The sequence below is a fragment of the Lepidochelys kempii genome, chromosome 9 (assembly GCF_965140285.1).
Source record: "Lepidochelys kempii isolate rLepKem1 chromosome 9, rLepKem1.hap1, whole genome shotgun sequence".
Classification (NCBI taxonomy): Eukaryota; Metazoa; Chordata; order Testudines; family Cheloniidae; genus Lepidochelys; species Lepidochelys kempii.
In genome coordinates, this window is record NC_136388.1 from 9,651,222 (window position 1) to 9,667,172 (window position 15,951).

Here is a 15,951-nt window from a genome sequence, read left to right on the forward strand (position 1 = left end):
TTGAGTTGCATTGAAGAATATGAGCTAAGCCATTGCCTGAGCAAAGAGATGATGCGCTCCTGAAACCTGTGTTAGTGATGCTCTGGATGTAATGGACATGGTGTGGAGAAAGAGCTTTTCATCTGTTATCCTCATTTGGACTGTGGCTCCGGAGAGAGATGCCTGATTGCCATTTTAGCTGTGGGTAGGCTGGTGTGATATACAGTGTGACTAGGTAAGAGAGGAAATGGGAAGCCATAGCTGCACAGAGGAGCAGAGAGGGAACATCATATCCCTGGCATTGTTTTGTGGACTGGCTTATTGAAGAAAATGTGTATAAATTATAATGAAATATCAATTGCATTGTGAGAGTTTCCAATCCAAAAATCATAATGGAGATTTTAATCAAAACAAGATTGGTGGGCAGGTTTCTTGGCCGGAAGGTGAGAAATGAAACCTGATTATGAATGATTTTAAGAGATGCAAGGCAGAGTCAATGATTTTCAATTACATATTTTATTGCTGTCAGGTACTTTAAGGAAAGATTTTGGGTGACATGCCCAAAGCATAAACTTTGCCTTGCCCTTACCCAAGTACAGAGCCAGTCAAGATTCTCATTTGCTCATTCAAGGGCCACTACTTGCCATTGTTCTCTTATCCTCCCTGGTAACAGACTAACCCCATCACATCATCTCACCTTGGGGATGTGAAGCAGGGCACGGGATGACTATCAGTAAATCAACTTGCAAGGGGCACCCTGCAACCCAGAATACAATGGCATCCTCTCTTGTTCAAGAGTATGCCTCAGGTACATTCACTGATCCAAGGCAGAGCCCTGCTGAGGTGGTTCTCAAAGCTGTGTCTTCCCTGAGACATTTGAATGGCCTAGTGCCACCTGCTGGACAAACGGGAGATGAAAGTCCATAAAAGTTGGGGCCAGTTACTTTTTCTCAATTTTACTTAAACTGTAAATGATCAAAGTTGCAAGAGGGGGTTTTTTCTTAGTGCATATCACAAAAGTGTTTTTCTTCCCCTTTTCCAGAATTGCTTAGTGGGTTGTTTTGGTTTTTTTGGATTTTGTTTGTTTTGTTTAGTAAATGCATTATCCTATGCTCTTTACACTGGTCAGTTCCAGTAATTCCAGATCATGTTTCTCACAAACAGATAATGGGGAAAAAAGTTGTACTTCTAACTACATTTATAATCTTGTGCATCTGCAAACTTCACACAGGTCCCCTGGGTTCTGCAGTTAAAGTCAAGAGACATGAAATAAAGAGTGATCCAACTCCCCTGGGGTTTGAAGGTACAAGTATTGGCATCGTGCATGTAATTCTTCTCCATAGTTCATTGATACCATCCATATCTCTTCATCACTGGTGGTAGATTACATTAAAATCCACAATGATTTATGAGTTTAGTGTCTCAGTTTATGCTTGTCACCTCATTAGTTGAGCTATGTTTAAAGAATCTCATTTAGGGATGGGCCTGAATCAAAGCCCCAGGTCCAAACTCCCTTTGGGAAGGCAGTGAAGTTCCAGAATCTGGACCCAGTGCCAAATCTGGATTTTGTGGCTGTTTTCTTTCTCTATAAGGGTCAGAGCCCGCTGACTTGGTGGGGGCTGAGAGTTATTCAGAAGCAGAAACTGGATCCCATTTGGGTCCTTCGTCATCTCATCGATCCAAAGTAGGAGAAATTAACTGCAGTGCTGCCCAGATGGGAACCCTTCTGACACCGTATCAAGGGAATGGCACTTAATTGGCATTAAGTAGGGTCAATGACATTCTGCCTTAGTTTTAATAAAAAGTCTCACTGAGCTGCACCGTCACATTGAAGAGGAGAGCGGCACTGACAGCATTCGATAATCCCTATGCTGCATTTGACCTGCAAATTCTAGTTTGGCCATCCCTGTCCCTTTCCACTCTCCCCAGACATCACACTTGTAATGGTAGCAGGGGGTTTATGTATGCTGCATAGAGAGAAGGCTAGACACAGGCATTTTTGTCCATTAAAGGTGCAGTGTTTCATTTCATTCAAGCAGAGTTTAAGACTTTTACCTGCAGCATATTCTTCCACTGGGGAGAGACAGATCTGAATTGAACAAAGGATGCTAACCAGTTCACAATTCAGGGTGGGATTCGCCACCATGTACTTGGAACAGCACATGCTTGCATGGCACAGTGTCCCCTTTTAATGGTCAATGGCTGGCTGTGACAAAGCTAGGTCATAGAGTCAGGGTATAGGGAGGACTCATGAGCCAGGGCTATCCAAGGAGAGGTAAACTGCAAAACGCTTCCTTCATCTGTGCTGCTTTGCAGAAATCTGTGTAGGCAAGGGGTGAGTGGCTCGTCAGTGATGGAACCAATCCGATATTCGGGGCCAGCTGCCTTATGAACCCCAGCAGAGGAAGCTGGACTTCAGAGGATGAAGGAAACAGTCCTGCGTACAGTCAGGGGGCTGTGGTTCAGGGCACAGATGAAAAGGGGGTTGTTCAGTTTTCTTCTCCCTGGTGACTCCAGCTCCTGAGTGCAGGATCATCCTGATCCCCTACTGAGTAGCATACCCCGTCTCTCTTAACACGAAACCATGACCATTGTCACATCTTTACTTGTGGATGCTGCTGCTTCCAAAAATCCAAGTGAGATACAATTGGTAACATTAAGGGATTGATTTTGCTGTGAAAAACCCTAAACCTCCCCAACCAATTTGCATTGATTAGGAATTATTCATTCATTCTTGGTCAGGAGGAACAATTTATGGTTTTTATTAGTCGTCATTTGCATGGTCATTGAAAACCACCCAAAACAAACTCAAGGAGCTACAGAAGTATTGCAAATGCTGCAAGGACAGTATGTTACGGGGGAAAATAAGGAAACTTTGGAGGAATGGAATACTGCACCATTCACCTGACAATTATTTTTCAGTCAATAAATGACATCCGCATTTCTCTTTGGTTTGTTCTGTTTGCTCTCTGCACATCTCACATTGCATCTGTGTTTTAGTGGAATGCCGATGTGATTGCAGCAGTGTTTGTGTTCAAGAGATCAAACGTGCTTTTTTTTCGGCAGTAAAGGAATACATTTGGTAGTGGGTCCATGTTCAGTTATTCACTTTTAAGAAGAATCTCAGTAAGTGACAAACTTCTACTTCCTGTCACAGATGCTTTTGAGAAAACCATCTTAGCCCAGACTAAATGTAATGCCAGTTCCATCACAAGACCAGTTCCTAGATCTGCTTCACAGACAGGTAAACAGAATTAAAATGTTCACAGTGCTTCATGTAAATCTGAGGATATTTATGACGATGTTAAACAGTCTTTACCTTAAGCAAAGTCCTCATTATTTTCTCTCCATTTTTTTTAAAGGAAACATTATTTCCTTTGAAAGAAATGTAACCATAAGCCTAGGTCACTGCAGAATGTAGAAATAATGGACCGGACTCTGATTTTATTTAGTGGATTCAGAATAACTATTTTTAATTAACTCTGGTAAGTTCAGAATCTGGCCTGTGTTATTTTATAGCATCTCTGCAGCGTATGAAAACGTACTGAACATGGGCCGTCTCTGAAATCCTGTCATTGCAATGAAAATTAGCAGAGAAAAGGATGGACCAGGTGATGGAGTTGTTGTAGGAATCTTTATTGCTGGGAAGCCGTTAAGTATTACAGTGAACATCTTGACTCTTGGCTGTGAATGACAATGGCATGAGATCACCACTAGTCTGCCCAGGAATGTTGTGGGTTTTTTGCTATAATCTAAATGTGTGAATTTAAATCAACAGTTTAGTTTATTTAGCTCAGGAAGGGGTTTAAGCTAAACCCAAAAAGCCACTATTATATTGGAAGAAGAGTATCCACCTGGGGGTTATATTGGTGTAACTATATCGGAATAACTAGTAAAACTTTCCCATGTCAGCAAGACCTCTGATGTACCTTCCTGAATTGTTCTAAGTCGGACCACTCCCCATTTTAAAATATCTCTCTAAGCTTGGCTCTCCAGAGCAGTGCTTCTAGCCAAACTGTGGTTATTGCTCAGAATGATGGAAGAACAGACTATCTCCAGGGTTAGAAGCTTGGCACAGCGCCTTGGCTGACCTGGCAGCTAAAGAGCCAGTAACATCTGGAAGAAGAGGGACTTCAGACAAATGTGAAAAGATTTGGTCTAACTTTTAAGGACGCTTTGATTAATCTCTAACAGATGGAAATTGAGATATCGCTCTGGTGTTCCCTCCCATTCCTTTACCTTCCTTTCGCCTTTCCCTCCTCCCCCCATTTGCCACCTATTTTGGGGGAAAGGGGATTTTTTTCAGTAACATATAAATAAAAAAAATGTGGTTCTGGGTTTGTATTGTTTTAAACCAACCTTTGCTCTAGAGTGTGCATACATGGCTGGGTCGTGCATAAGTATATTGTGAGAGCATCTGACTTTGCATCTTGTCTTTGCCATGGGACTAATTTGTGTTCAACAGGAGCAAGCTGTAAAAAGTTTGAATCCGTATCCAAGCTATCTGCACTTCTTGGATCTAGTAAGATGAAGGAAATGTCTGCTGCGCCCCTGCGTGGGTTCTTCCACCTCTCCCCCAGCATGCACCTATTCAGAGGCTGCCCAGTGCCCTTGTGAAGAGTCGTGTCCCTGCTTCTTCTTAATAAGCACATACTCCACACCTGTCTGAAAGGGGGTGTCCGTGGCCCCGCCCACTGCTCTGCACCAGCCCTCAGAGTTGGCCAAGCAGGGGGCACATTACACCCTGTCCCAGAGTAGCAGATTTGCCACTCCAGCATGTACATCCCAAGAGCTTCCTCAGGGAGGGAAGGTGGATTCCTCTTGGGATATAAAATAACACGGCACCTTGACACCCCGTTGCGTGTCCGATGGCACTAAGACGAGACGGTTGTGTCTGGGCTGGAAATCTGCCTCTCACATTAGATCCCTGGTATTTCTTGCTGTGACAGTGTTGGAGGGAGCCCAAGAGAATCCCATCTGACAGGATCAGGTCACTTCTGCTTCCATGGGTGCATGCAGATGAATAGCAGAGAGAAAGGTGAAACTGTTTCAAGGAAGAGTCATTCAGTTCAGGTTCAAGTTTTGGGCAAAAGCTGAGGTGGGGGGGGAGGGAGAGGCAGCGAATCTGTTCACTTGGTCCTACTGTAAGTCTCATGAATGTTAGCCTGAACGCTGGCCGTTTTTCTTTGATACGTATAAACCCAGGCATTGTGCTTCTGTGTGGCAGCTTCTCTCCCTTTGCACCACAGTTTGCAATGAAAAGCAAGTCACCTTTTTTATTAATAAAAAAAAAATTGCAGAGTGCTGGAGCGTTCCACATTAGTGCTCACTTTTCTGGTGCAACATCTTGCCATTTGTGAGGGTTGCGCCGGAAGGCATTAGAATGGCTCAGCTGTGTGTCACAGGCTCTGTATTGCTAATAGAGATTCTCCTTTACCTGTGTCACGGAGTGTAGGGGAGTCAGGGCCCTGCATCCCCACTTCCTGCGATTCACTGTGACGCTCAGCCAGCCAGTAAAACGGAAGGTTTATTGGACGATAGGAACACAGTCCCAACCAGAGCTTGTAGATACAACCAGGACCCCTCAGTCAAGTCCTTCGGGGGGGGGGGTAAGGGGTAAGGGAGCTTATATCCCAGCCCTGGGGCTCCCTCCATTTCCGCAGCCAGCTCCAAACTGAAACCGCCTCCAGCTGTCTCACCTGCCTCCCACTGGTTCCTGCTCCAGCCTTTGTCCAGTTTCCCCGGGCAGAAGGTGTCACCTGACCCCAACCCCCCTCCTGGGCTCTCATGTTACATGCTCAGGTATCTTCCCTCAAGCAAAGTCTCCCATCCCCAATGCAGACAGTCCCAGAAAACCTCCCCTGCAACATTCCCAGGTCAACACTCCCCACTCCCTGCTGCATCACAACCTGAACAATTAGGGCTTGCACAGGAAGAGCTGAGTCCAATCCTCACCAAAGCTGTGAGGTTCCAAGTGGCTGTGTGCACCATGATTTGTTGCTGTTACATATTTCTCTCTCCTATGACATTACAGTTTATTTACTGCCATGTATAACAGCAAGAGGAACCAGTTGATTTTGTCTGATATCAGATATCCACTACCCTGATCGGTCAAAAAGATTTATTCACATTAGGCATGTAAATCAGACCATCTCTTCTTGACTCCTGAACTCTGTATCAGTGCTGTGTCAAAAGACCTGTTCCCCCTATTGTTCTAACTCCTTCCCCTCCCTCACAACTTCTGCCTTTGGCATACGTGCCAGTTTTTGGAAGCTGTTTGGGCATAAGATCAGCTGAAGGCTGGGGTTGGGTGAACTGTTATTCAAAAGCCTTTGGCCTCAAATACTAGACATACAGGGAGGTGAGCTAGAAGCTTGAAAACTGAAACAGACCCAGCCCACCTGAAAGGCTACTGAAAAACCCACAGTGGCTTTGCAAAGTCACCATTTGCCATAATTCGCTGCTCCTTGTCTCCTACATTCTGTGATTCTTAAACTGAAGATATTTAGCAATGTGAAATACATATGTAATATAGCAGGGGCGGGGGGAGGGAATCTATGAACTGTCTATTTAAATGTTTAGGTCCTCTAAGAGCAAATGCCCTGTAGTTAAATCCTGTTGTTTCATTTCCTTTGCAAAGGTTGGCCCAGCAGGCAGATGCCCTCGCTAGACACCTTTGAGGATTTCGAAGCCATCCCATCCAGCACGGATGAACTCTCCAACTCTTCTGACATGGAGGAAGAGGCCAATCCTAACAATGTAATTCTTTTCACTCCCATCACATTGTAAGCCTAGCATGGAATGGGCATAAACTGCAGCGTTTGGATCCATGCATTTCCGAAGTTATGGGGTGTTTTAATTAGGGGGCTTGATTTGGTTCTAGGATGGGGGCAAAAGTTCAGAACTGGAACGGGGTGCAGATTTCCCTGAAGTTCAGGGCAGTTCACACATTCCTGGTGTTGGTTTTAGACCATCTTAGGTTTTCAAGAACCGTAAGATCTAAGGCTAGGCTACTGTATGTAGGTATAAGATTTAGCAGTGCCCAGAATGCCCATCCAGCCGGCACTTCTAATGTTTCACAGTACTGGTAGCACCAGAGCTCTGTAAACATACTGACATGCCCAGGCATTGCTTTGGGATGCACTGAATTCTTCCCTAGGTTGTTTTGCCAGCCAGAATCACAGAAAGTCTCACTCACTTTTAACCTCCTGATTTAAATTATGTTTAAATATATTAGATACAGAAACAGGGGGAAATAGCATAGTCCCTTCCCCTCACCCCTACACCTTTTTTTGGTTCCCAAAACTCAGAAGGGTCTAAAACCAACCGTTATTTTGCTTTTCTCCAAAGTGAGAAATCATCCCAATGACTGGAACAATATGTTGTCATTAATATTACACCCAAGCTCAGATATTGTCAGTCTCATCCTATAGGCAGCACTGGTATTGCATCCAGTTTTGGGTCCCCCCACTACAGAAACGATGTGGACAAATTAGAGAGAGTCCAGCAGCGGGCAACGAAAATGATCAGGGGGCTGGGGCATATGACTTATGAGGAGAGGCTGAGGGAACTGGGCTTATTTAGTCTGCAGAAGAGAAGAGTGAGGGGGGATTTGATAGCAACCTTCTACTACCTGAATGGGGGTTCCAAAGAAGATGGAGTTAGGCTATTTTCAGTGATACCAGATGACAGCACAAGGAGTAATGGTCTCAAGTTGCAGTGGGGGAGGTCTAGGTTGGATATTAGGAAAAAACTGTTTTATTAGGAGGGTGGTGAAGCACTGGAATGGGTTCCCTAGGGAGGTGGTGAAATCTCCATCTTTAGAGGCTTTTAAGGCCCAGCTTGACAAAGCCCTGGCTGGGATGATTTAGTTGGGGATAGGTCCTGCTTTGAGCAGGGGGTGGGACTAGATGACCCCCTAAGATATCTTCCAACCCTAAACTTCTATGATTCTATGAATCATCACAGCCCCGCTATAAACCCCATAAATAAAGGGGTGAGGGGTGCTGATTCCATTTTTACTTATACCATCTTTGTACTGGTCCACTGACGTCAATGGGCCTTACTCCTGATATACACCAGCGTCACTGAGAGCAGAAGCAAACACAGGAATGGAGAAAGAAGCCCTTAACTGCAGTACAAGTTCATTCATTCGTTTGGGCTCTTCTACAGCGCCTCTTTCTGTAGCATCTGGGAACTTCACATTCCCTTTAAAAATAAGTAAATTCAAACACATCTGGATCACCCAAACTGATGACTCCATAAAATCAAACAGAAACCCACTGTCAGAATGATGGCTGATTTATAAATTGCGGAGTTTGAATAGGCAGGTGAGTCCTGCACTGATACCTGAATATCACTAACCTCACGCGCTGACCAAAAATAAAAGAATGAAAAAGCTACGACATTCCCAGAAGAATAAATCTCTGCAAAGCCTAGCTCATTATGTTAACCAGAAAGTCTCTCTCTTTTGTTTCCTCCCTTCATGGTAACTATATGCTGTATTGTTTCATTGGTTTTAGGGGTCCAATCTTTTACGGGTAGAAGGAAGTTATGAAACCTGTTTTCCAGAGTCTCTCACTCTAGAAAATGGAGATTTAGTGCATTTTGTACAGGAAGGAGAAAATGGACAATGGTAAGTACAAAAGAGAAAGTTGCAGCTAGGACAGCTGTAACCACATGTAAGAGGTGGAAAAACTAATTAGAAGGATCTGAAAACATCTGCAGAAACGAAACCCAAAGCAGGAGGAAACCTATAGAAAATAGAGAGAACCCCACCTTGTACGGTCTGTGGCAGAGTCTAACATGGCCTAAAGATGGGTTATTATGCACAAGGGATATATTCTCTCTGTGATACATGCACATAACCCATTTGCACCAAGGAGATACATTGGCACCATTGTACACTTATACCAGTGGGACCATTGTATGCCTAGCACCTGCAGCTCCTCTTGAAGTCAAGAATTTCTTCTGTCCACTGGGCTCAGCCCCTCTCTGGATCAGCTGTGTATTGAGGGTAGGATGAGGTTAACATGTATTTGAAAAGTTACTGTGTCAGATGTGGAGTCTAAATTCAACCACCAAAGTACGAAACAGAGGGGTTTTAGTCCTGCTTCAAGAGTGAAAGGGTAATTAATCCCTGTAACAACTTACCACGGGTTGTGGTGGGTTCTCCATCACTCGCCATTTTTAAATCAGGGTTCGATGTTTTTCTAAAAGATCTGCTCTAGGAATTACTTGGGGGAAGTTCTCTGGCCTGTGTTTGAAGGTCAGACTGGATGATCGCAATGGTCCCCTCTGGCTCTGGATTCTATGGATCAGAGCCCAGCTTTAACAAAGGGGTCACTACGAATACCCCCACAGTTTAATAAACTAATCTACTAGTAACTTTTCTGATTCACCGCAGTGTGACAGGAGAGGCTCCTCCAATCGCTCCGCAGTCATGCTGCGTGACTCAAGTGCAGTGACCCTAGCCGGTCCCACCTAGTCCCCTTTGGCCAGTAGTGGCTGGACATGAGGCTTGGGTGGAGAGAGACATGAAACCAGAGGGGATGGGAAATAGTTGGGCCTCTGGCAGGGGTGAGGCGCACTCTTGGGAACAGAGGAAAATATACCAGTGGCTGCATCCTGCTCTCACTTACATCAGTGCAAGTCCATTGGTCAAAGGCGGGATAAGTTAGATTCCCTTGCAGTCATTTAGGCTGCCTCTGCACTGCGAGCTACGGGCGTGATTCCCAGCTCACCAGACGTACTCGCCTTAGCTCTCATCAAGCAAGGATACTAAAAATAGCAGTGTGGCCATGGCACAGGCTACTGCCCTGAGTTCCAACCCGCCTGAACGTACGTGGCACGTACATGGGGTGCCGAGCTTCGCGCGAGACCATCTATGCAAGCTGGGAATCACATCCCTAGCGCACGGTGTAGAAAGAGCCCTAGGCTCTCTGAGACTTGGACGCCCTTAAGACTTCCTTCTACCTGTGTACGGATGAATGACTGTCGGGAATTCTAAACGGGTGTAACTTGCATGCCAAGAGGCTGGGATATGGTGTAAGTCATAGCGTGGCCCCCTATAATTGACTTCTTGCCCTGTTCTAGTAGGTCCCTTTCCTGCCACATTCTCCTTTGACTAGTCCTTGAATGTGGGAGTTACACTCATTTAGACTCCGTTAGGCTACCTTACAGCCAGACTCAGGGGGCCAAAGTCAGGGGTGATGTGTAGGTGATGGGGTGGGAGTAAGTTTCATGTTGGGAGTCAGGTGTGAGTCTGAGTTAATACAGCCAAGGGGGGCTTAGTCAATGTCACATTCAGACTGAAGGGGAAGACAAAGTTGTCAGATACCTCATCTTAGACACCTCCTGGAGACGCCTCTGAATTTGTCCCACCATCTCAAAAACATTGGCCAGATCTGGAGCTTCACTATTTCCCCTTGCCTATTCCTCCCCCCCCACCCCCGCAACTGTTCCTCAGACGTTCTTATTAAACCCTGGATTTGCGCTGGAAATGGCCCACCTTCATTATCATACACATTGTAAGGAGAGTGATCACTTTAGATAAGCTATTACCAACAGGAGAGTGGGGTGGTGGGGGACGGGGGGGAGAAAACCTGGATTTGTGCTGGAAATGGTCCACCTTTATCATACACATTGTAAGGAGCGTGATCACTTTAGATAAGCTATTATGAGCAGGAGAGTGGGGTGAGGGGAGAGAACCATTTTTTCATGGTCTGTGTGTATAAAAACATCTTTTGTATTTTCCACAGTATGCATCCGATGAAGCGAGCTGTAGCTTACGAAAGCTTATGCTCAAATAAATTGGTTAGCTCTAAGGTGCCACAAGTCCTCCTTGTCTTTTTGCGAATACAGACTAACACGGCTGTTACTCTGAAACCTGCCACACAGTGTGTGTCTTTGCAGTGAGCAGATTCAGAGACCCTGTAGCACAGTCACACCCTCAGGCTGCTGGCCCCGTGCACAGCTGCCCCAGAATTGGGGGAGTGCTAAGGTGAGCTTTACAGCGCCACCCTAGCAATCCACACCTCCCACCCCTGCTGCTCTTTGGCCATAGCTGAGGAGTTACCCCTATAACGTGCATTTTCATGAAGAACTGTACCAGTGGGAAGGGAGGTGGGGAAATGCATTGACTGCTCACTCTGAATTTCCAGGTTAGTAAAGAAGCTGGCTTCTGAGAAAAGCGATTGGGTTCCTTCCAGTGTGTTACAGCCAGCAGAAGGCGATAGTAACAGTATCCTTAGGAAGAACAATGCAGGTAATAAAGAGTTTCTAATGGGGTTTTAAAAGCTCTTTGAGTTTCCGTTTTTGTTAATGAAAAGGCACGTTGGCACCTGATCAAACATACACATGACAGTACAATATGTCTTCAATCTAACTGTCTCACTGGAGCAGGGCTAGAGGTGGCATTTCAGTCCCAGTTGGAGTTCAAGGTTCAAACCCACGATCAGGGCTATGGTTCAGGTTTGGATTTGATGACATCAAAATCTCATGAACTGTTGTTGCGGAGCAGGTGCTCTCACAATATTTCCACCACCTTGGGCTAACGTTTTTTCAAGAAGGGCTGTCCCGGTGAGATTTCAGTCAAACCAGAACTAGAAATAGTCCTTTTCCAGTTTCGGATCTGACTCAAAACCCAAACCGTAGGGCAGGGATTGGATTTAGAGAGTTGCATCTGAGCACCCTCTGAAAATCCGGTTTAACATTACAATTTTGGCCCCTCTTTATAAATATCAGGCTGAAATCTGCCTTCAGTTACATCTTGCATTGGAAACAAAATGTAACTGAGAGCAGAACCTGTCATGATCCATTTACTTGAGATCTGAAGGTGAGAGCTAATGATGGTTTTGTTGTTGTTTTTCAATTTGCTAAGATTTAGGAAAGCACTTTTGAAAATTAACAAGAATTTCTTGCTGCAGTTTAAGAGAAACACATGGTAGTTAAAGCTGGAACCTAATGAATCAGTGTTCCACCTAGACCAATGTCCTGCCACTGACACTAACTTATAACCGATGCTCCAGAAGAAAACCAAAAACACATGATGTACCTAACCAGTTGTTCAAGGGAATTCCTTCCTGACCCTACCTGATGATCAGCTAGTGCCGTGAAGCATGAGGGTTGAGATTAGGTTTTTTTCAATTTTATTTTACTGCTGTGTACTTATTAATAGCAAACCTCTATATTGTAGCTTACAAGTCCTTGAGATATGCCTGTAGTGACAACCTGTGTGTGTTTGTTTTTCAGAAGTGTACAATGATACATGCAGCATGGCCCTGGCAGACACTGAAATTAAGGAAAGTGAGCTGGCCAGAAGCTTAACAGCAGAACAGAGGGCTGGGAGTTGAACTGCAGGACAGGTTTTCCTCAGGACTCCTTTCTCTTCTTTGTTTGTTTTGATGGATGCTGGATCAAGTCACCTTTCCCACAAGCTCTGAGCTTCAGAATTCATTCCAACCACATTGACAGGAAAGCTGCTAGGTCCAAGGCATGAGCGGGAAAACTGAAGGAGCATTAAAAATTCAAACGGCATCAAAATCATCTTCAGTATTGAACAGAAAAAAATGCTTCTCGCATTGTTTATTGAATCATTGGATAGGATGTGGCCTAAATTAGGTCGACAGCAAAGTGAAAAGTTACTATGCACTCACCTTGTGGCTACATCGCTTGGACGTTGGGTTACTTCAGAGGAACATGGTCACCAGTTACTGCTCCACCATGGGAATGTCCTGGATTGTTTCTGTTCATTTGGCTCTGCTGCTGTGCCTTCCGCTGCCTCCCTTAACTCCACTGGATAGAAAATGATGTGTTCAGTCATTTCTAACTGATCATTAACAGGAACAGAAAACTGCAGGGTAGTGGTGGGGGAAATACAAGTCCCGAATCAATGAAGCTTAGCACAGCGATGGTGTGACTGCTTCCTCTCAGTCAATAGTGAGTGAATAGCCTTCTGTTTACAAGATCTTTGGAGGAGACTTGACTAAGAGGTGGCGATTCAGACTGAGGCAGGAACCAATATATGGCAACTATTGTGACATTTTGAGGTCTTTTTGCAGTATAAACAAATTCTTTCCCCCAGTCTGTGGGTTTTGGATCACATCCCTCCACATTTGGTGCTGATAATTCTGTTGAATGCCATTTAACGTTCTACATTTGAGTAGACTGCATGCTGTACACTTTCTCTGTGTGCTGGACTTTGGACTAGGTACGGTTCATCCCCATATGGTATCAGACTATACTTCGGCATTTGCAAATGGGCAGGTGGGCTTTAGAAGCTCGGAGGAATAGATAAAGTGTTATCATTATATGCTTCTTTCCAGGACATTTTATTAAGGACTGTACCAAATCTCTGCAGCATAAGGATATCACGGAGATCCGTAAAATTCCTACAGAAATCATTAGCTCTTTCAGAGCAGGTCCGATGGCATTTGCGTGGCGGCAATTTGATGCAAAATGGGAGTTTTAGATCCCACAAAGCTGCTAGTACCTTAAGTTTTGCAAACGTAAATATTGACCTAGGACTGTGAAAACAGAAAAAGACTGGCCTGAAAGAAATTATGCTAGAGAGCTCAAAAGTTAGTGATTGATTTTGACTAAACGAGACCTTTTCTGTACCATGATTAGTGATGCCCCGTATAAATTAAAGGCTATCATAGCACTGAAAAGGGAGAAAAGGCCAAACCAAAAGCAAAGCACTCATTATGAATTGTACCATGGGCAAAATAGGACGATGAATTAATAATGCTTTAAACTATGGTTTCATTGCAGGGACACAAGTGTTTTTCTTTGTATCGTGGAGGTTTTGGGGGGGTTGATGGCGCAATTACCATGATACAGCAAAGCATTGAAGCACGTGAATAGTCCCAGCAAAGATAAAATTAAGGCACAGGCTTAATTATACCTTGCTGAATTGGAGCTCTAGAGAGCATATTGGTTTAATGATGAGTTTGACTGCGGTACCAAACAGAATGAATGCTGGCTTAGAACACCAAGTTGCTCATCCAACCTCCAAATACCTAACTCCTTTGATTTGTGCTGCTTTCTATTTTGCTGATTTGTGTCTAGAGGAAACATGATTCAGTGGGACAGAGCCTTCCCTCTTTTACTGAAGTCAGTGCTGTTGCACTGAAATAAGGATTTGGCCCATGTTGTCCTGCGGATAGATCTCATTTACACTAAATGACATTCAGGCCCAGTATTGCCCTGAGGAACAAACACACACAACTCCTGCAGAAGTCATGTGAGCGACTTGAAGGCAAAGTCAAGTCCCTCCAGTCCCCAATACAATGAAATTTTCTCAGAGTGAAGTCATTTTCTTCCCCACAGGATAACTTCACTGAGACATTCTTGTTATTATCAGTAGCGTATGCAGTACTGCACTAATGAAATTGCCAAACCTAAGATTTATTTGTACTGTTATTGTTGACTTGTGGAAAGGCCAAACATTGCACTTTGGAATCTCTCTAGAGGAAAGGCTAGGATTTGACATTATTGTTGTGGTTGATAAAATATCCGTCTCCCAGGAGTGGGAGCCAGTGGGGTCTATCTTTAGAGGACAGGAAATCAGGAAACCTTTGAGTTCTGTTCCTGCCTCTGCCTCTTGCAGTGTTAACTTGGGCCAAATCCCTTAACCCCTCAGTGCCTCTGTTTCCCCATCTGTAAAATGGGATGATGACATTTTGTTATGTGCAGAAGGTGTCAGCTTACAGTCTCCCCTCACTCAGCCCTGCAGCTGGGTGCCAGCAGGTGCACCTAAGGTGGGGGGACCCCTGGCCCTGAACCCAGGCTGGACACCTGTGCCCTCTTGGGCAGTGAGTGAAGCAACAACAGATTTGATAGCTGTCTCCCCCCACACATACACCCCTTTATGTTCAAGGAGCACTCGCATAACATCCTGCCTGGGTCCTACTTGGGCACCCTGGGACTAGTGCGGGGACAGGTTTTCTTTTCCTTCAGTGCACCATGGCAACAACAGCTGCAAAATTATAGTTTGGATTTTAACTACTTCCCCCCCCACACACCTTTTTTTAATAACAGTTTCTGCACATTTCTGACACTTTTTTTCAAACAAAGTTTGTCCTGGTTTGACCAAGGTCTGTAGGTCACGCTGATACCATGAACATACTGAAGAGGGAGAGAATCATTCACTACCGTGTGGCTGTGTGAATTGGATACAGCACTCAGGTTTCAGTCATGGTTGGGGGCTGGTTAGAACGCAGCTGGCCACAGATACAGCTTAGATGCTTGATGCTCTTGCTGCCTAGCAAGCCTTCAACAGTGTTTTAGTTGTGTCCGTGACCCTTGCTACCAAGAGCCCAAGGCTTCTTGTTTGGTCCTGTCCCATCCACTTTACAAGCTCAGACCATATTTTATCCATTTTGGCCATTGCTGTGTTGTAGCTGGGTACCCTGAGACGGCTGGTTTTTACATTGTCGTATCAACCTTCGACTGAGTTCTGTATTGCTGGGGTTTTATAATAAAGTTCAAATGCTTTTGTTTTATGTGGAGTCAAAGTTTAAGCTGACCACAATTTGTTGAGTAGATGAGCCCTAAATCACAGTCTCATGACATGTTTACACTGTTTGGAGAAGGTTTGGTAGCTGCCAGGATGTTTAAAAATGGTGGTTGCTAACAGGCTTCAACCAGTGCTTAATTTGAAAGGAAAGAGGTGCCAGGGCTCAAGCAATTAGGGGCTCAAGCAATTTTTTTTTATATTCATAACTGATGCGGCAAGCCCAGAGGTGCCAGGGCTATGAACTGTTGAGCCTAGAGGTGCTCAGCCCTGGCAAGCCCTAGCACAAATTAAGCCCTGGCTTCCACTCTCAAGGTCTCAGGCCCAGTCTATGCTATAAAAATAACCAGGCCTCAGCCTCCACTAGTTTTATGGAGTAGAGATGCGGGCCCACAGTCTTGACACACAGTTGCCCAACCATGTTCTAACGGTGGCTTTCCTTGCCTGCGGGAATC

The 15,951-nt window shown here is 44.8% G+C and overlaps 1 protein-coding gene across 5 annotated transcripts in view; it reads left to right on the plus strand.

The window, feature by feature from the left end:
* The window catches only part of MCF2L2 (MCF.2 cell line derived transforming sequence-like 2), a 319,822-nt gene extending 304,775 nt beyond the window's left edge, over positions 1 to 15,047 (plus strand). For 3 of the 5 annotated variants that reach the window (XM_073359253.2, XM_073359257.2, XM_073359254.2), the window contains 6 exons: positions 1,211 to 1,282; positions 3,137 to 3,223; positions 6,620 to 6,738; positions 8,502 to 8,614; positions 11,142 to 11,245; positions 12,232 to 15,047. In XM_073359253.2, coding sequence (XP_073215354.1) covers positions 1,211 to 1,282; positions 3,137 to 3,223; positions 6,620 to 6,738; positions 8,502 to 8,614; positions 11,142 to 11,245; positions 12,232 to 12,332 — 596 coding nt within the window. In that variant the 3' untranslated portion in view covers positions 12,333 to 15,047. The remainder of the gene's footprint in view (positions 1 to 1,210; positions 1,283 to 3,136; positions 3,224 to 6,619; positions 6,739 to 8,501; positions 8,615 to 11,141; positions 11,246 to 12,231) is intronic. The other 2 variants (XM_073359256.2, XM_073359259.2) reach the window with 2 other exon arrangements.
* Positions 15,048 to 15,951: the final 904 nt, after the last annotated feature.